Source organism: Momordica charantia, assembly GCF_013281855.1.
Source record: "Momordica charantia cultivar OHB3-1 chromosome 1 unlocalized genomic scaffold, Mcharantia_2.0 BLBB01000001.1, whole genome shotgun sequence".
NCBI classification, from domain to species: domain Eukaryota; kingdom Viridiplantae; phylum Streptophyta; class Magnoliopsida; order Cucurbitales; family Cucurbitaceae; genus Momordica; species Momordica charantia.
Window position 1 is genome coordinate 17875150 of NW_028275157.1, and position 19600 is coordinate 17894749.

At 33.1% G+C, this 19600-nt stretch overlaps 3 protein-coding genes across 7 annotated transcripts; 2 read left to right on the forward strand and 1 right to left on the reverse strand.

The window, feature by feature from the left end:
- The first annotated feature begins 251 nt into the window (after positions 1 to 251).
- LOC111005389 (uncharacterized) lies at positions 252 to 1661 on the forward strand. Its single transcript, XM_022276866.2, has one exon. It carries the CDS (start codon positions 469 to 471, stop codon positions 1510 to 1512), a length of 1044 nt encoding a protein of 347 aa, XP_022132558.1. The 5' UTR covers positions 252 to 468; the 3' UTR covers positions 1513 to 1661.
- A 6060-nt stretch (positions 1662 to 7721) lies between these two features.
- Positions 7722 to 10866, reverse strand: SKS17 (SKU5 similar 17). Of its 2 annotated transcripts, XM_022277472.2 has the most exons (9): positions 10652 to 10862; positions 10421 to 10569; positions 10214 to 10323; positions 9742 to 10012; positions 9381 to 9477; positions 8928 to 9273; positions 8463 to 8828; positions 8293 to 8371; positions 7722 to 8161 (listed from the first exon to the last, which is right to left on the reverse strand). In XM_022277472.2, exons 2-9 carry the CDS (start codon positions 10562 to 10564, stop codon positions 7958 to 7960), a joined length of 1617 nt encoding a protein of 538 aa, XP_022133164.1. In that variant the 5' UTR covers positions 10565 to 10569; positions 10652 to 10862; the 3' UTR covers positions 7722 to 7957. The 2 variants fall into 2 exon arrangements, with proteins under 2 accessions (XP_022133164.1, XP_087975571.1); XM_088119445.1 differs by lacking the exons at positions 7722 to 8161; positions 8293 to 8371 and having other exon boundaries at positions 8459 to 8828; positions 10652 to 10866.
- A 3413-nt stretch (positions 10867 to 14279) lies between these two features.
- LOC111005737 (uncharacterized) lies at positions 14280 to 17064 on the forward strand. Of its 4 annotated transcripts, none has more exons than XM_022277353.2 (4): positions 14280 to 14853; positions 15203 to 15277; positions 16329 to 16603; positions 16767 to 17064. In XM_022277353.2, the coding sequence occupies exons 1-4, from the start codon at positions 14370 to 14372 to the stop codon at positions 16956 to 16958; spliced, it is 1026 nt and encodes a 341-aa protein (XP_022133045.1). In that variant the 5' UTR covers positions 14280 to 14369; the 3' UTR covers positions 16959 to 17064. The 4 variants fall into 4 exon arrangements, with proteins under 4 accessions (XP_022133045.1, XP_022133046.1, XP_087975577.1 ...); XM_022277354.2 differs by having other exon boundaries at positions 16338 to 16603; XM_088119451.1 differs by having other exon boundaries at positions 16344 to 16603.
- Positions 17065 to 19600: the final 2536 nt, after the last annotated feature.

The following is a 19600-nucleotide window of genomic DNA, read 5'->3' on the forward strand; positions in this document are numbered from 1 at the left end:
AGAATTCACTAGCGTAAGAAAAAGCAGTAGAATAATTGGCATAAGAGTAAACAAGAGAAGTGGAAAAAGAAAAAAAGAAGAAAGAAAAGGCACATGTTTTCCCCCCAAGAGAATCAGTTGGTACCAAAATACAAATTCTAAAACATAGACTTGCTATTAAAAAGAAAAACCTAAAAACAGTTGCTTTTTTTCCCCTTTGTACATATCTATATATTAAACAACCCCTCCCCCTCTTTCCACTCCCAAAAAAGCCCCCCTCATACTCCAAATTCCCCTCTTTTTCCTCTCTCTCTCTCTCTCTCTCTCTCTCTCTATCTCATATATCACCAAATCAAAACATTGATCCAACAAAACCTACTTTCTTTTTCTTTTCCCACTAACTAAAAGGACTCACTCACTTATTTCCATCTTTGCTTTTCTTTTTCTTCGTTTTCTTTTCTTTTTTGGATTGTTGTGAAAATCCAAACGATGATCCAAGACCTATTTGGTGTTATAGCTGCTGCTGGAGACACCAAAATCTCCATCAATGGATCAATTCTAGATTCCTCCACCACCACTGCCGCCGCCCCTTATTCTTCCCTCTCCACCCCAAGACCCGCCGCCGCCTCCGCCATAACCACCGCCGCCACCACCTCCACCACTTCCTCCAATAACAATAATAATTCCGAACAAGGCCAGAACTTGCGGTGCCCAAGATGTGATTCCTCCAACACCAAATTCTGTTACTACAACAACTACAACCTCACCCAGCCGCGCCATTTCTGCAAGACGTGTCGCCGTTATTGGACCAAAGGTGGGGCTCTCAGAAACGTGCCCATCGGCGGCGGCTGTCGGAAGAACAAGGCTGGTGCTGCCGCCGCCGCCACCGTCGCAGCGTCGGTTGGGAAATCCGCAGCTGCCAAGATGAAAACGCTGTCGTCTGAAATCGGGCGGGTCGGGTTCGGAGGAGGCGGGTTATTCGATCACGAATTAATCTCGCCCACGCAAATTCTGTGGGGCTCGCCGCAGAATTCTCATCTCTTGGCCATTTTGAGATCCGCCGCCCAAAACCAAAACCCTAACCCTAATAATCTCGCCGCCGTCGTCCCCGGATCCCACGTCATCACCGAACCTCCGCCGCCGGCCGCGACGACGCCGTTTCATGCCCGAACGATGAGTTTCGATCCGGCGGCGAACCATCTTCCGTCTCTCGGCCTCTGTAGCTCTTACTGGAGGAACAATCAGAGCCAAACCCAAGTTCAGCAACACAACGGCTACGGCCACGGCGGTGGCGATCAGCTCCACTGCGGCGGCGGCGGCGGCGGTATTCAAGAGCTGTATCAGAAGCTGAGATCGTCGTCGACCAATTACTTCATGGACCATCCAGCGTCGGTGGGGGTGACGAATAATGCGGGTACGACGGCGGCGGCGATTCTGGAGGCGGCTCCGGTGGGCGGTGGCGAAACAGGTTACTGGAACCCAGCTTTTTCTTGGTCTGATGTTCATGCTAGTGCTAATGGATCATATCCTTGAAAAATTAATTAATTAGGACTCTGTTTAATTTTCCTCTTCTCTTTCCCATATTTAGGATTTATTTTTGGTCTTTTTTTTCCCTTTCTCTCTCTCTCTACTGTGTTTTTTGCTTGGGTTTGTGGTGTATGAATGAATTGGATTTAGCATCAGTGTTTTCTTCTTCTTCTTCTTCTTCTTCTTCTTCTTTTTTTCCTTTTAATTTCTTCTCTTTTGGAATTAATTACAGTGTGTGTTTAATTTAAATTAACTAGATGAAGATGTACTATCCAAGACTCAGACATTATGATGGGAATAAATTTTCTAAACTTCATGCAATTAATATTGCTTATACAACTTTTAATGCACATGATATTATATATTTATGATATGTTTACTTGGAATCTAGTAATTCCCCCCATTCGTTTTCTTTTTTCTTTAAAAAAAAAAATCCTCCTTTTTGTAATTTCTTTTATTTACAAACCCACAAAAGCTTACATTCAAAATTCGAATTCTTCTTCCTTTTACAAGAAAAAAAAAAATCTCATTTTCCCCGGGAACATGAAACAAAACCCTAAATGTTGACCTGTAATTCAAGATAATTAGAGTAGTTTGTAAGATTTTATTTGATCTATAACTAAGAAGTTCTTAATCTCACATAAATATTTTTATCTAAGTGGGTGTTTTTTGTTACCCACTTAAATTTTTACTGTAAGTTGTGTAGGTTTAAATTTTATTCCCTGATGTAATATTCTGAGTTTTTACTTGGGAGCTGTGCACTTAATTTCCCCACCCCCCCCTACTATTAACTGAAAATAGAGAAATGAGGAACCAATAAACAAAACTCAACATGTGTAGAGAGACCAGTGTTTCATATACAGCATTTAGTCAACCAAGATTTGCAAAAATGAAAATCTAGAGAGAGAGAGATCTATTCTTTCTTGGTCTCCTCAAAAACATCTCTTTTGTAGAAAAACAATTAAGAATATTAAAAAATTACACAAAAGGGTAGTGGTGAAGGGTTGTAAATTAGAAATGTAAATGGAGAGAATATATATATTATATATATAATGGTGAGTGTGAAAGAAAAGAGATAAAAGCAGCCTTTTGAGAAATAAAGAAGTGTTGGCTCTGTGATGTGTGTGTTTTCTTTCAACAACATCTTCTCTGATTTCTTACTGTTCTCTCAGATTTGCTTTATTATTATTTATGTCTCAGTCTCATTGCTTTCAAATTTACTTTCTACTTTTAAATATTTTGCTATGCTCCCATATGCTATTCTATATCCAGGTTTTTTTTTCTTTTTTTCTACCTATATATAGATTATGCATTCTTTAATTATTACTCTAATAAACATTTTGATTTTGATTTTGATTTTTAATAATTATTCAAGTTGTGTTATAATGCTTTGTTTAATACTCCTATTTTGTTCTTAAACTTTCAGGCTTGTTTTGTTTTAGTTCTTAAACTTTGATCATTAATGTAATAAATCAATTTTTTGATCCATGCATTTTGAGATAGATTTTATGCCACTTATTTCATAATATGGTATTAGTTAGACCTATCATATGGTTAGAAATAGAAGTCCAGTCCAAGGTGAACTTCTATTAAATATACAATAATTTTGTCAAAGCGAATATAGTTCAGCGTAATTAACATATATTATAAGAAAGCTACACTTCTTCACAAAGGCTTCTTATGCATGAGGTAGAGGTGTCAGCTTTTAAATTTGAACCTCTCCCTTTAGTAAGTAATCTATCAAATTTATTGATGAAATATTAGTGAAACTAAATGTTGAATTACATCAAAAAAAATGTTGAATTACCTTTCTTGAAACACTAGATATAATATATCTATAACTTTGTATTATAACTTTCAATCAATATGTGTTTTCTTTTTTAAATTCATGTGAGGATGGATGATTGAACCTTCCCTGTCTAAGAAATGAGCAAAGTGTCCTTACCGTTGAGCTAAGTTCAGATTCATTTCAATAATAAATATGTGGATTTTAATGTTTTAGTTGGAGAAAGAAATATTGAATTGGTGAGAACTTTAACTAAGATAAGTTCTTTGTAAAGTTCTGGTAAAAATGACCCTATATTAATTATCTCTTTTATTGGGTGGTTTAATTAGTTTAATGTATTAAAAATAAAGTGGCATAGTTTAAGAGTACTTTGTCATTCTCTTATAACTAAGATATCGATATAATCCAAGTATGATAAATTAACTCTATTTTTACCAAAGAAGTTTGGAAGGAAATTTAAATTTTCTGATGAACTATATATTGAATTATATATTGGTTTTGTTTGCATCTCTTTGAATCATTCCAACTAAATAATATAATTAACTTTGATCTTGGGTCTCCTCCAGTCCCACCGCATTAAGTGGTGGTTACCGCATATCTCATTTCATAGACTTTTATCCTCGATTTTAAATTCCGTGATTTGAAATTCGAAAAATTATTTTAAATTCTTTATCTTGTTTGGAACGAGAATGATTTGAAACGAATTAAATTAGATTTCATTCGTGTTCACTAAAATTGAAAAAGAAAATAAAATTTTTATTGAATTATTAGGCTTTCAATCTAAATTTATTAATTAGAAATTAAAATATGACGAGATTAAATAGATAATTTATATGAAAATCTACAAATTCCAACCATTTTGATCTGGAAATTTTTTTTTAAGTAAAAATAGGATTTCATGTAAGATTTCAAATCATTCAAAATCATCTGATTTGAAACAACGAAATTCATTTGAAATGGATCATGATTTTGAATTCCTTAAAAAATCTAAGGTACCAAACAGAACATTAATTTCAATTACCTCTGTCCACACGTCTCTTGTTATTTTTTAGATCCTGATCATATATGATGATTTGCAATATTTTCTTTTAATTCACATAATCGTCAAATGATTGCATCTTAAAATTTTATAGTTTTCAATGAACGTAGTTTTCGTTTTGGGCCTTATATAATTCATTTTCTTAGATTCTGGAGAATTATCGAGGGCTTTTTTGGCTCATTTGATAATATTTTTGGGTTTGTTTTGGCTGGTTTCCATTTATTGTTTCTGTTTTTTCATTTTATTAAAGAAAAATAGAATTGTATAGCTCAATATCCATGAATTTGAGAATGATCAAATAATATTTATATTTATATATTGTAATAAATTTGAAACAGAATTAAGGAACACAAAACTTGTTTTGGTTGTGTTAACGTAACTTCAGCAAGGAAGTTGAAGCCACACACCACGTCATAGTCAAAACAAGAATATCTATTATTGTGCATTTTTGTTACAATATTTTTGTTAAAGTTTACATTCTTTTTCTTCTAAACTTAGGATATACTTTTGTATAAATAGAGTCTTTGAGTGCCATCATAATACAGTGAAATATAAACATCATACCTAAACTTCCTCTTGTGAAATTCTAACTGGTTGTTCCCAAAATCTATATAAAATTTTGATAATGTTTCCAAAAGAATGAGAAACAATAAACCTAATTAGTTACAAAATGCTTAACTTTCTTAATAAAATTTGGAAACTGAGAACAAGAAATGGAAATATTATCAAAGTTGTTTATTTTTTGTTTTTTTTGTTTCCCGTTTCTCATTTTTTTAACAAATAAAAACAAAATTGTGTTGTGTTTGACAACTATTTCTTACTTTTTTTATTCTTTTCTTTTTATTGAGAAAAGAAATAAAAACATATTTGGTAATCATTTTTTTTTCCTTGTTCTCTACGATTTTAAATTTAAGAAAAATAAATTTTTATATGAAAATAAATTTTTAATGAAATATTAAAAGATTTTACATTTTATTTAAATCAAAATATTTATGGTGTGTTTTAGAATGACAAATAACTTTTTTTGTTTTAGAATGACAAAGAGATTACAAACGGGAACAAGAAACTAGATGACAGAGCCCACCATGTTCGCCCACTTTAGATTCTTCACCTTTAGATAACAAAAAAAGGTGCCCGTCTCTTAGGTCACCAAACTGCGACGAGAGTTCTGCCTTTTTGTAGTTTCTTCTAGAGCACCCCGTTCGTTACTCACAATAATCCAATTAGTTCTCCAAGTGAAAAAACATTACACTTCATTCTTGATTTGGCTGTTTCTAAAATTTCTACGCAATCTTAAAGAAATTTTATAAAAGTTTCTTAAAAAATAAGAAACGAGAAACGAGAAATTTGAACAATAATTATTATTATTATTATTATTATTATTATTATTATTATTTTAATACAACGATTGGGATGAGACCATTTGAACTGATGACCTCTTGGTCAGAGATAAATGTCATAAACTAAGCTCATGTCAGAGAAACTTGAACCATTACTAAACACTAATTGCAAAATGAAAATGTTAACAAATGGAGAATAAGTTTTCACAATAGCCAATTAAGATCGAGAGAATGTAATATTCTCCAAATAATCGAGGTTCGAATTCCCAAGAAAAAGCCAACAAAGTTGTCACAATAACGGCATATATCGAACACTAATTGCAGTTAGCTTTAGCTAGAATATGATATCGGCAAAAACAATTTTGGAACGACTTTGCCTATTTTACAAAATTTTAAGTCTCATATAGATGTTATATATACTTGGTTTACAAGATTAATATGGTGAAGCTGTACCACCTTCGTTTTTATTAATTTTAGTAAAACACCTTTATTTTAATTAGCATCACTTGTAATCCGAAAAAAAAAAAAAAAAAAAAAAATCAGCACATCAATCGACAACCTAGGTCCTTCCAATACATGTGGATCCTCATGGTCAAATGTAGGTTGCCATGACAAATATTGCATCCTAATGATTATGTCCTAAAATAGTTAATACATATTGTCAAACTTTCTATTCAGCAGCCAATTTCGAACTTTAATTTTTACAATCATTATTGTGGTTTAATAGACCCCTTTAAATAATTTTTACAAATCTAGGGAGAAAAAAAAAATATTATATATCTAAGAACAATCATATACAAAGTGGTTCTAAATTTTATTTGTCGAATTGAATTTATTTCAATTGACTAAGACATTTATCTCCAATTAAAATGTCGTGAGTTCGAATCCTTACTTCCATGTTTTGGTACCAAAGAAAAATTCTAAAATTTTATTTTTTAAATAAATTACTGATAATTAAAACAAGATTAACAACTATTGGTTAATTTATAGAAACTATATATCAAACCAAATTTTCAATTTTCAATTTTAGAATAATCAATATAACTGTTTGTTGGTATCATTAAATAAAATATTAGTGAATAGTATTTTATAAAATATTTATATATATAATTGAAGACTAATTTAGGTATCATATTATTTATTTATTTAGATATTGATTCACTGTATAACCATAGTAATCTCTAATGGATTATCGGTTCTATTTTTGTTACATTTATACTTATTTCTTTAGCTACTATTTTCATAATATATAATTTTAATTATGCTAGATGTATTTAAAAGTATATAAATTTATAAAATTGTACGGTGAGAATTCATATCCACTATATAATAGAAAATTATTGGTATATAAATTATAAAATTGTATGGTGAGAATTCAAATCCACTAAATAGAAAATTATTGATATCTTGATTTGTGACATCATTACAAAGTTCAAAGAGAACTTTTATAGGTAATACTAAGAGACTAATAGATTAATGTACAAATAAAAAACATGGTTGTGATTCCGGATATTCAACTCGTTAAAACACCCATTTTCGACCAAAATATAGTGAGTTTGAATTTTAAAAGAAAATATATATGGTTACATGGGTATCTAATGCCCACTAAGGTACCTAAACTCATTGAAATGAAGATATGAACATTCAAGACACAACTTATTGAGTTTTCTTCTACATAATTGCTTGAAACTCTATCAGAACAAAGTTAAGGATGTCTTACATCCAAATCTTGGCAACATTTTCCTCAGATTATATTTGAAAAATATTAGTTTAAAATTACAAGTTTAGTCTCTGTCTAGTAGATTCTTGAATTTTCAATTTTATGTTTAGATCCATTAAACACTACCATACTGCTAATTTAACCAAAATATTTATAACTTAATTTTATGGAATTGCCCTTACCTATTATCCAATTTTCGAACTTTCCTTTCAAAGTTCAGTAACTTTCTGAATATGAATCAATAGTGAAATGAACAATCTATAAAAGGAACATTATCTACACCCAAACTTGATCCTCTTAAGCATTTCCTAGAGAAGGAAAAGAAAAGGGTGATCTTGGAACAAATAGCTTCATATTCTTGTAAGCTATAAATTGAAATTTGATACAGCATTGACTTGATTGTGCCACTTTAAAATAACAACAATACAAGTGAAATTTCCCAACCCATCAAAAGAATAAGGTAAATCCATTCTATTTCTTTGCCCCTACATTCTCTCCCTCCTTCCTCCCATGTTATGTAGTCAAACTCTCATGACTAAGAAATAAGAGACAGTGAGATGCGAGATTTACCAACGTCGCCCCACGGCCTTACCGCATAACAAGGCGTTTGAAGGGATGCCATATTCATTGGCAAGGCTCTGAGTTTGAGTCCAGACTCTGAGATAGAATTGTTGGCCAAGATACTGTCTTTCCCACATTGCAGACCTCAAATTCCACATTCCTTGGTTGTCCAAAGACACCAATATGGTTGTCCATGAATTAGGATACACCTGCAACACCAAAACAAGCCACACAAGAACCTCAACACAGTTTCTAAATTGTAGGAGTTGATTCAGGAATTGTTGCGGCATAATGGTAGTGTCGTGTGTACAGAAACAGCAACCTCGAGAGAGTTGGTTACCTGAGCGGTGTGTCTCGTAAGAGCGTCGACTAAGTTGTAGGAGTTTCTGCTGGCTTGAGTCCACTGTCCATAGCCGTACCTATTTGTTTTGCCAGTGGAGGTAAGATATCAAGATTTGCACATTAAAAAATGGAGAAGCCAGGAAACAGCTTACACCACAATTGACTTACCCAACCACCCAGAAATCGTAACCGTCGAGGTGAAAGGACTGCATGGTATTCTCGTTGTTCTGGAAGACAATTTCGACGAAATCGTGGAGAGATGTTGGCAGTACAGAAGTAGCAACGAAGGCAGGGCCATCAGAGGGAAGGCTCTGGAGGGAATCCACAGAGAAAACACCAGGGATGTTGAAGTGATCAGCAAGCTTTAGAGGGGTATCGGAATTAACAAATGAGACCCTGTTAATAGCGTAGCGTTGCTTTCCATTAATTAAAGGAGCGGATGTCGCCAAAACGATCGTCTTTGTTGGGATTATCTTCCCATAGTGGAACGAACCCTGAGGATTAGGCCTTGCTGCATTTGCTGTTAAGTTCCACCTGCAAGAGATCAAGGATTAAGAACAATGGAAAAAGATCAGTCTCATTGTCGATATGGATTAAAACGAAATCTCATCTCGGAATATCTTTTCGATATACCTGAAAGTTCTGGCTTGCTTCACTGACCAGTCTACTTCAATGGTAGGACCAGCAGGCAGAGGTCCAGAAACAGGGGAGTGGGAATTTGAATAGTGTAACACTGCTGTTGCTGTGAGAACAATTTTTGTAAATCGTGTCGACGCAACGATATAGTAGTCCTTTGGAACCTGGTCTAGGGTGACTAGAACCGATAAGGATTGACCGACATGTACATCAAGAGAGTCGTATAAATTCTGGAGAGTATGAGATCCTTCCACCTCTACCAACTTCAGTTTATGTCCCTGAATCCTGAAGTTAAGAGATGTTGACAATCCCACATTTGAGATTCTGAACATGTAAGTTTTACCTGAAATAATTGCAGAAGGAGTCAGTGCTGGGTTTCTTTGCAAAGTTGAAAGGAAAAAATGGAAAGCGTAAAACTCCCGAAACGAAAGAAACGTGTTCCGAAATAACCTTGATCACCACTGAAGGTACTATGAGTTTGGCCATTTATAAGGACACCATCAGGTAAGGGAAGAGATCTTCCTGCATCTAGAGATTCTTGCAGGGACTGAAAATTGAAAGAAACTGACATTAACATCCCTAAATATAAACATTAACATTTCAAAGAACTCTGTCAATAATACTAAATCATATTTAGATCTTGTATCCTAGAATTTATAATTTGATCCAAAGACATTCGATATTATACTACCATGTCCGAATCTTCAAAACTACACAATCGCTCATTTCAACTGACTATACAACAATAGTATTATAATTCTCATTGGTTTCATTAACATGAACTTGCATAGAATGGTAGGATTCAAATTACCTTGTGACTGTTCTTGTACCAATCACCAATAAGTAGAGTAAAATCCCCATCTTGAATAGGATACGGAATCGGAATTCTCGGTCGCTGGTAGACATTCAGGGCTCCAAACCCACCAGCAGCTTTGTGAAACTGAGTGGAAGGGAAGTATGCAAAGGATCCAATCTGATCTTTGGTTTGGAAGGCATAAGTATAATTGGAGTTTGGAGGAATGGGGCAGTTGGTCCCAAGAACTCCATCTTGCCATGAGTTCTTCCTTTGCTTGATCCCATTCCTTAAGACACAACAAACATTACAGAATATAACATCAAACTTTAAAGCACTACCAAACACTTGCAAAAACTGAAGCCCAAAGCAAGTTACTGAACTGTTTGAAAGAATAACAGATATAGCTTGACAAGTTGCTCAGAAAATCAGAATGTAACTATGAACTCAAATTACAATGCTATAAAAGGAATGGAATCAAGGAACTCACCAAGTAAGCAAGAAAGGCTCATCTAGCTTGTTGATAAGATTAAGGATGATATTGTCATTGGTCACAACTTCCAATTTGGGGCCCGGGAACTGACCGTTTATAAGGATTACCTTCAAAAAAGCAAACACAGGAAGCATTTAAACAAACAAAACCACCATTAACAATCTGGCAACACTAGATCTGAAGCCGGAACAGCAGTAAACTAACCTGTTGAGGAACACCCAGAGGAGAAATAGTCCCATATGTAACTGTCCAAGTGTAAAACCTATATGGGTCATCAGCATTTACCAAAGAAAGGGTCAGAAAAGCGAGAGCTGCAAAAATCAGTGGAAGCCTGCCCTGTTTCTCCATTGAATCTGCAAAATGGCACTACATCAGAAACCCCTCTAGTCAGAATGTGGGTGAGATTCAAGAAGACAGAGTTCAAAGAAAAGATGCCTTAAATCAGATTCTTAGGGATTGAAAAAATGCAGGGGATTTTGAGATAGGTTGAAGAGATGGGTGTTCGTGTTTGTTGCTAATTTTCAATACCCTTTTAACTTTAGTAGGTAACAGCTAGAAGCTGATTGAATACAACTGGAGTGGGTGAAGGGCTTAAATAGAGACATGGCTTCTTCACCTTCGACAATCCTCTCTATGAGATTCTAGCACTAGTGGGTGTGATAATATTAATTTTTTTAACCCAAATTGGGTTTTAGAAAATACCAATCCAATGTATTGAACTGTACAGTGGTGCAATATTGTATGTGGTAAAGTTTGTCACTTTGTCGAGTATTCGGTGCCGTTGACGCGTTTTCTCATGATTGAGAAAGCAAATCGCTTGAACTGGAAGCGAGTTCGATTAGCAATTGAACAATGAACCCCGAAAGTGAAATTATTTCTTCTCCCTCTCTCTTTTTTTTTATTTTCTTTTTGGACCAGAACCTTCCCCTGATTACGCTGTTAGCTATGGCTTTAATCTTCATTTCCTTTCCTTTTTGACCCTCTCTCTTTCTTTTTCGTTGTCTTTAATTTTCTTCTCTGGAGGATGAAATGAAAAGCATGAATCAGAATGGACAGTGATGCGAGATATGTGGAAAAAATGCTTTGCTTTCGAACCTTTTTTTTTCTTTTTTCGATAGAATTGGACAATTTATTCTCGAACTTCCCTTCAAAATGAGTTATAAAATAATGTAGCACTAGATTAACTTATGAAAATTACTTTTTTTTTTACTGCAATAAATATGGAGACTAGAATGTACTAAAAAAATGTAGAAATGGAAAATTAAACCACCCACTTTTGTTGAGCTTTGGTCGGTCATGAAAATTTTAAAAATTTTGTGGATTTTGTTAATTTATAATAATATGACATTAAATTTGACTTTGTAAACCTGGTTTGTTATGCCGAAATAGAAAAAATAAAATATAGTTTTAAAAGATGAAAACTAAAATCCAAAACTATAATTTAGCTGTTGATTTAAAATTTTGGGAGAAATATTAATTTGTGGATTGAGAGACATGTGACGTGTCGGGGTGAGTGAATAATGAGTTATGAGCATATTTTTGGTTGGTAGTAGTTCCCCACACGGTTTGCTGCTCTGGTTCTTTGTCTCCGCCCAATGGCACCAATCCAACCGACGACCAAATTCCCACGTAATTAAATAATAATACTCTCACTGATTAAAGTGGATTATCGTTAAATTTTTAATAAATAAGAAATAAATATAGAAAATTTGATAATTTCTTTTACCTTTTATAAAGGTTTAAGGAACTGTCAGATTGTAAGAGGCCACATCACTCTGTTTGATTCTAAAATTACGCTTTTCTTTATTACAAATATTCCAATATAAAACAAAGCCATGCATCTTCCTTTACCTTAAACATGCAAGCTCAGATTTTCAGATCTCTCAATCTGTAGCTATTGTGAAAAATAGGAGCGACCCGATGAATCGATCTTGGATTAGTCTATCGATTCTCTTATTTGACCAACCCCAGATAAACTCTCTAATCCAATCCAAATTAACCTGTGAACACCCTTATCAAATCGCTTGCAAATCCAATCTTAATTTTGTAAAAGAAAAAAAAAATCACAAAAATATGCACCATCGAAACAGGTGGCATAATTAAGTCCAAAAGTTTATATCTTAAATATCAATATCAAGTATTGATAAAATAATGATGTTGATGAAATATTTGTAGAAAAATTATTGAATATAAGAAAACTAAAACAAAAACATTTAAAGAAAAAAAATAAATTAAATTGTCGCCCTCCTTGGTCACGTGGTTTAGGGGTAGAAAATGAAATATTGTGAAAATGATATTGATATGAATGCAAGAACAAGTTAAAAGGGTAAAGAAATCAAGTCTTTCTATATTTGAATTAGTCACTCATTTCTCTTCTCCTCTTAAAAGTTAAAAGGTCTATAAATACTTGTATTTGGTGCATTTAATCTATTAGTAGAAAAATATGCTTTCTCTTGGCCCATCTTTCTCATCTTTTGTTTTCTGTTTATACAAATACTAGCGAAGATTTTGGTAAGACCCAGCTCACATTTTATGGAGGATTTGGCGAAAGCAAACAAGTTTAGTATTCAGGAGTGGATGATCCAAAACAGTGGGATCCAACGTCAAAACATGATGAAGATTGAAGGGACTAAATCTCATACTTTTTTTATTGCCAATCTATCGGGTCGAGCATATAGTAGATAAAGATACGTATTATCGTTTTTAAGAGTCATTGGTATGGTTCGATTTTCCATTACTGTAATCGTTTGAACTAAAAAACACCTCTACTCTATGTTCAATAAAAGAAAAAAAAAACTCAATAATTATAAAAATGTCTTTATTTGTAATAATACTGAAATGATGTCTCCCCTACTTAATGCTTAGAATTAGGGGTGGTGGATCAAACTCACAACCTCTTGGTTGGAGATTATGCCAATCACCGTTGAGCTATGCTCGCTTTGTGTGTTCTCTAATTTTTGTTATATTTACCATTTATCTTTTAGTTGCTATATTTTTGTTATATTAAAATAGGGGTGCTTCCACAGCGAGACAAGTCCAATTCATTACAAATATAACAACAAAATTTGCAAATAGGGTAGAAAAAAAAAAGAAAAGTTAAGTCCAAGTCCACTCATGGAAAAGACTAAAATAGCCTTAAAATGGGGGAAGAAAAGAGGAAGATGAGCCAAAGCTCATGAGTCTGAATAGTTGTTTTTTAGACGTTTTTTAATAAAAAGGTTACTTCTCTTTTTACATTTCTATCTTTACTTACTAAAAATTTAAACGTTAAGTCTCATCCCATCCTATTTCTTTTTTTCTTAAAAATAAAAATAAAATATATATATATATATATATATATATATAAATTTTAAAATGTCATAAGTTTCAATTCACATGAAATGAAGAGAGATAATGAGATAGTGTTAATTAAGAGTAGAATAATGTAACTAGTTTACACCTTACTTTTTGTAGTCCATTACTCATTAAGTAGTTCAAAGTTTAAACGTGATTTAACTTGAAGAAATTTCGGTCTGGGTGGGCTCTTAATTAATAAATTCTGTTAGAAAGTGTGGACTTTTATGCAGGAGAGAGATAAATTCTTCTATGATATATCGGTAATTTTTATACTTTAGACATTGAATATGTCTTTGGCTTTAGCATCCGGAATCAATAATATTGTTTTAAGTCAAATGTACTGAAGAAACATATCAAAATCAAATTGGGACAAATGGGGTCTTCATTAATTATCTCTAATAATATTGAAACTATTATTTTCTCCAATATTAATATTCAAAAGTATTATTTCTCATTTCTTCACAATTTTTCAACGAAGGAAAATGAAATTTGCACTATAACTGAGATGAGGAATGAAATGACGAAATTTCGTTGGAAGAACTTGAAGGTGCCGGAAAGTAATTAATTATTCCAAAAACTCACTCGAAATAACCTAAGTCTATTGTCACTATATTTATTCCTTTGGGACCCTCCCACAAAGAAGGTCTAGCTCAGAGATTGACCAAGTCCACCCGTTACACCACACCCCTTTAGAATTTGCCTTTAATTGCGTTAATAAAAGGACTCCTCCATAGATCCAAAGACAAGAGACGAGAAGGAGAAGGAGAAGGGATATTTTTGTGGCGCGATCGGTTTATGAGAGTTTTGTGTGTGTTGGATGGCTGAAATCGTTGGCGGGGCGGCTTTGGGTGCTGTAGCAGGGGAGATGCTGAAAGGCGCAATCGGTTTGGTGGAAGGGGCCATTTATTTCAAACGTGTTGTTGAGGACATCCGTTTCAGGTTGAGGGTTTTAGGCAAAGTGATGGAGCAGCTGGATGGGATCAGTGACTTCCTTGATGACCCAAAAAACACAAAGTACTTGAGCAAACTATTGGGTCAAGGGAAGCAGCTGATTATCAAGTGCGAGGGTGTTAAAGGGAATACTATTCTGATCAAGTATTTCAAGGCACCATTTTACACCACAAAGCTTCGCCACTTGGATGCTCGACTCAAAACTGCCACAGAGCTTTTGGACTTGCGATTGCGGGAACAACAAGCGATGGACAATACACATAGACGCCACAGTTGCGCCAATCATCATGCCTCTGCACCAACACATACCAAGCTGCCATTAGTGTTTTGCCACGACAAGAGAATCAGTGGTAACTCCCATAAATTCGTCTAACAAATACATTTTGGCTTACGATTTATCTTACCTTAGTTGAGTTATATACAAGTTCAAGTCGGTGATATTTTTACTTCTTTATAAATAGAAAATTGGAGAAATAGCCTGTTATATTATGAAACCCACTTCGTATTTTAAACAAATCAATAATGTGAAATTGAGTCGAGATACTTTTAAATGAAGATTTGAAATCGGTTTGGCCAGCTTTGTCTTTTGTATTGCTTTTATTTACTGTCTTCTTAACGTAATTCTCGGCTGTGCTTAGTTTGTATGATATTTATTGAAAATTAATTATTAGGTCCAAATTAATTAATTTGTTGAACCAGGGAAAATAGGTCCAAATCTTGCTGAGACTCTGGTGGGGAAGGTTCTAGAATACACAAAGGGCGACCCACAGGAAGGTTGGCTAACAGAAAAATTTACTAAACTTTTGATTCATCAGTGCCTGGGAAAAACACTACCCACTAAAATTATACAAAATATTTATCATCTAGTTTTAATTTTGTCTTTGATTTAATAAAAAAAAATTGTCTTTGGAAATTTCAGTTTTATCCTCAATTTTTATTTTTTTAATTTAAATCACCAAATTTACTTTTGGAATTAGACAACTAAAACTAGACATTTCATCTTAGAATAATTTTAAGTGTTTTTTTATTTATTTATGTTTTCAGACTCTCTCAAATTATTTTTGTGACCATTGAAAATGCTAAATCGTATGTGCTGTTAACCTACTAAAATTTTAACCAATTTTCGAAAGAATCCTTTTAGTCCTATGTACTATAATTAAAATTAAGCACTTGCGATTTAAAAATATGTCAAACACAAATCACACCTTTACACCGATAATGTTGTTAATTATTGAAAAAATTAAGTGACTCTTTGGTATGAAATCTAAAAACTTGTTTTCATATTCATCTAAAAACTTGTTTTCAGATTACCTGAATATGTGTGGAAGATTTATTTTTTAAAATGGTAGTGAAAATTTTAAAAACAACAATTTTCAATGTTTTTAGATTTTGAATTTGAGATTTTAGAATACAAAATTACATTAAAGAAATTATAAAAACTTTAATAAATATACTATTTCATATTATAGGTTGATCTCATTTTTTTCGTTAAGATTAAAAAAATATAAAATATAATATAATATAAATTATATAATATTATAAAATAACAATATTCTACCAAATTTATAACATATATGTTAATAAATAAATAAATTATATTGTTTTACATTGAACTAAATGTTTAGTAGGTAATATTACTAGTTTTTAAATATATAATTAAACACCCTGCACAATTTATCTAAATTGAAATTCAATTTATAAATATGTAGTCTGCTACCAAACACATATCCGATATCCAACATGTAACGTGTTTTTCATTTAATATCTTGTTTTCCGATCATCAACCAAACCCAACCGAGCGTAATTATAGTTAATGTGTAGCTAGTTTTGGCAGAATCAGGGGAAACAAATCCAGAGGAGAAAAGTGTTGGGGAAAGAATTGTAAAGAGGATGAAGGAGACGGGGGAAAGGCAGTATAAGAAGATTTTCCAACGGACATTTGATATGGTGGCTGGGGAAGAGCTTCAAAATTGGTTTCGTTGTGATATGTTAAGGGAAACTGGTGCTGTAATGGGTTTTGTATATGTATCTACAGCCAAGTTTGCATTCTGCACCAAGAGGCTGTATCATCCGTGCAACAAAAACAAACACTATATCAAGGTACGCCTAAATTTTAACTCCAAAGTTGTTTAAGCTAATGAATTAGATAAATTTAATTCTCTCAACCAGTTAACCCTCAAGATACCTAGCTAATTGCATTTTATATATATAATTATGTACAAGTACTGCATATGTTTAATTGTAGTGTTGAAATCAACTGCAGGTAATTATCTCATTTCATGAACTAAAAGCCGTGAATGTTGCTGCCACAAGTGAATGCATAAAGGTGATCTCTGTTGATAACCAAGAATTTGAGTTGATCAACTTCAGGAACTACAATGCTGCTAAAAAATGCCTGCAACAGCTTCCTGTAGCACCCACATGCCCCCGCTGCAATGCAGTCCTCTTGCTCTAGTCTACCACACCACATGCACAATATCAGACGGGAGATTTGTGTATTTTAGCTGGGGCTTGTTTCGTGACGTTCTGGTTTCTAAATAAATCTAAATATTTTCAACTAATTATGTTTCTTATTTCTTATTTTTTAGGAACATTCTCAAAATTTTGTATAGAAATTTTGAAAACAAAGTTCTTGTTACCATTTCTAATTTGTTCCAAAACACAAATAGAAATATTGTCTAATTATACTTGAATTCGGGATATTGGGGCTATACAATTCTTTTTTTAAATTAAAAATGAAGAAACAAAAACGTTACCAAACCAACCCTTATTTACATTATCCTACATTGAAGAGATAAAAAAGAAAACTTTACAATAAATATGGGTTACTCATCTCATTGTCTATTGATTTTGAATGAAACTCGGGAACATTAATACTAATCATCGAGAGAGTCATCTTATCTCTCTTAAATGTCTTTTTAGACAAATAAATTCGTTTAGATAAGAATTAATTGTCTAAGAAGTATCTTAAAGATATTTTATTCTGGAGGGATATTAGAAAAATCTTTTATAAACGTCCTTGCCCTGAAGGGTGTCCCCACATGTAGCTTTAAGGCAAGTGAGGCAATTGAATGAATGAAAAGTGAGTTCTATGAATTGAAGATGAAGTCTATGATTATTGAAACAATAAGCAAATCTTATTTGGTTGCTTCTAGTTTTTCTATTGCTAATCAGTATCATCACCTTCTACTGGAGATTTCCATTTCTGGTTCCATTAATTTTGGAATTTTCTGAATTAATTCAAGAATTCGATTTCTGATTGGTTTAATTTGATTTTAATTTTCTTACTTGGCTTTTGAACCTAATTGAGATGCAATGTAGCCCTAGTGGCATCTTTTTTTCTAATAATACAATGACTTATTATTAGGAAAAGAAAAAACTATTTATATTGATTAATTACAATCATTGATATACAATATATTTGTTGTATCTTTTTTCTTTTTTTTTTTTTTGCCATGCTTGCAACTTTTAGTTGTTGTTATTATTATTATTATTTATCTAAAACTATACCAGGAATTTCTTGCCCTTTCGAAATAAAATTAGCTGGGCTTGTATTTTTCATTATATTTTGATTTCTAAAAATATTATTGAAGAATAAGCAAGTCCATTGTATAAGAACCATTAAAATTGTGTCAGCTAAGAGATGAAGAGGTATCAAATTTGTAGTAATGGTGGGTAAGATAGGAGTATTTAATTTCTTAATTAAATCCCTTATAAATTTCCAACTAGAAAATCTGAAAATAATACACAGTAAATGGTTAAGGCCAAAGTTTTAAATATGCATGTGAATATAAATGTGATATCAACCAATGTATATATCAAGAAATAAATACAAAAATTTTTACTTAATAAACAAGTATTTCATTAATTGCAACGGAAAACCCAAAAAGAAGGAAAACGAAAGCACAGTTTTCTTTCCCAAAACGCGTTTGGAAATTAGCATTGACACCGAGAAAGCAAACTTGATCAACAATAGCAAAGTGGATCCTTTAATATATATAATTCTTGTAAATTAATCACAAGAGTTTCCGGATTTTTTTTAAGGAAAAAATAAAACATGAAAGAGCAAAAAAGACAGACATAGATATATAGCTGCTACAAATAGCAATAAAGATGAAAAATATTGGGATTGGTGGAGTCAAAAACGACGTTAATCGAGCTAGGAAAGAGTTGTAATCGAGTTGGGACGCGTCGGGGTCGAAGCGGGGATGAAAAACACTAAAGCGGAGTGCTGCAGGTCACTCGGGCCGAGGAGGCAGCACCGCGGCGCTAGGGGACAGCTGCATGGCGCTGTGTCGACTTTATAAATAGCAATTTTTCCGTATTAGGGTTTATTCCAGCCGTCTTTGAGCCGTTTTTCAGAGAGTTTCGTGGTAGTTTCAAGGGAAAGGCTCGGACATTGGCAGGGGCATTGGGATCGATCAAGATCAACATATTCGGGGTAATTAGATCTTGATTTTTGTGAGTTTTTCATTCATGTTCCTAAGTCTTAATTGTGTAAAATATTTAGAAGCTAGGGGGCTTGTGTTGAGACCTAGGGGATATTTTAGGGAGTGTTATTGTATCCAATCCATAATAATATTAATGAATTACTCACATTTGAGTGGAAGACTGAACGTAGCCCTTAGTGGTAAACCAAGTATAATTTACTGTGTCGTTTACTTGTATTTACTGTTTTTCTTCCTATTTGCATATTCTTGGTTGTGTTGGATATTTTATGTGGGAGAAGATGGGAGAGGATAAATTATTTGAGATACTGAACAATGCAGCTAGTAATTTTATACTATTAAAAAAATGTGCAAATTTAATATTGTTTGACTTGGGCCTAATTTTTGTTTGACCACTATCAAAGTTTTAAATATTGTTTGGCATGGGCCTTTAAGTTTTCTTCGACCACCATCAAAGTTTTAAATATTGTTTGACCTGTACCTTAATTTTATGAATTAGAAATTCATAGAAAGAATATTTGTATTGATAAATAAATATTATGAAACGATCCGATCTAGATGGAAAACTGATATCGAACCGGTTCGGTTCAGTCCCAGTAATCTCTGAAAGACTGAAACTTTGCACCCATAAACAGAGAAAATGAGAACA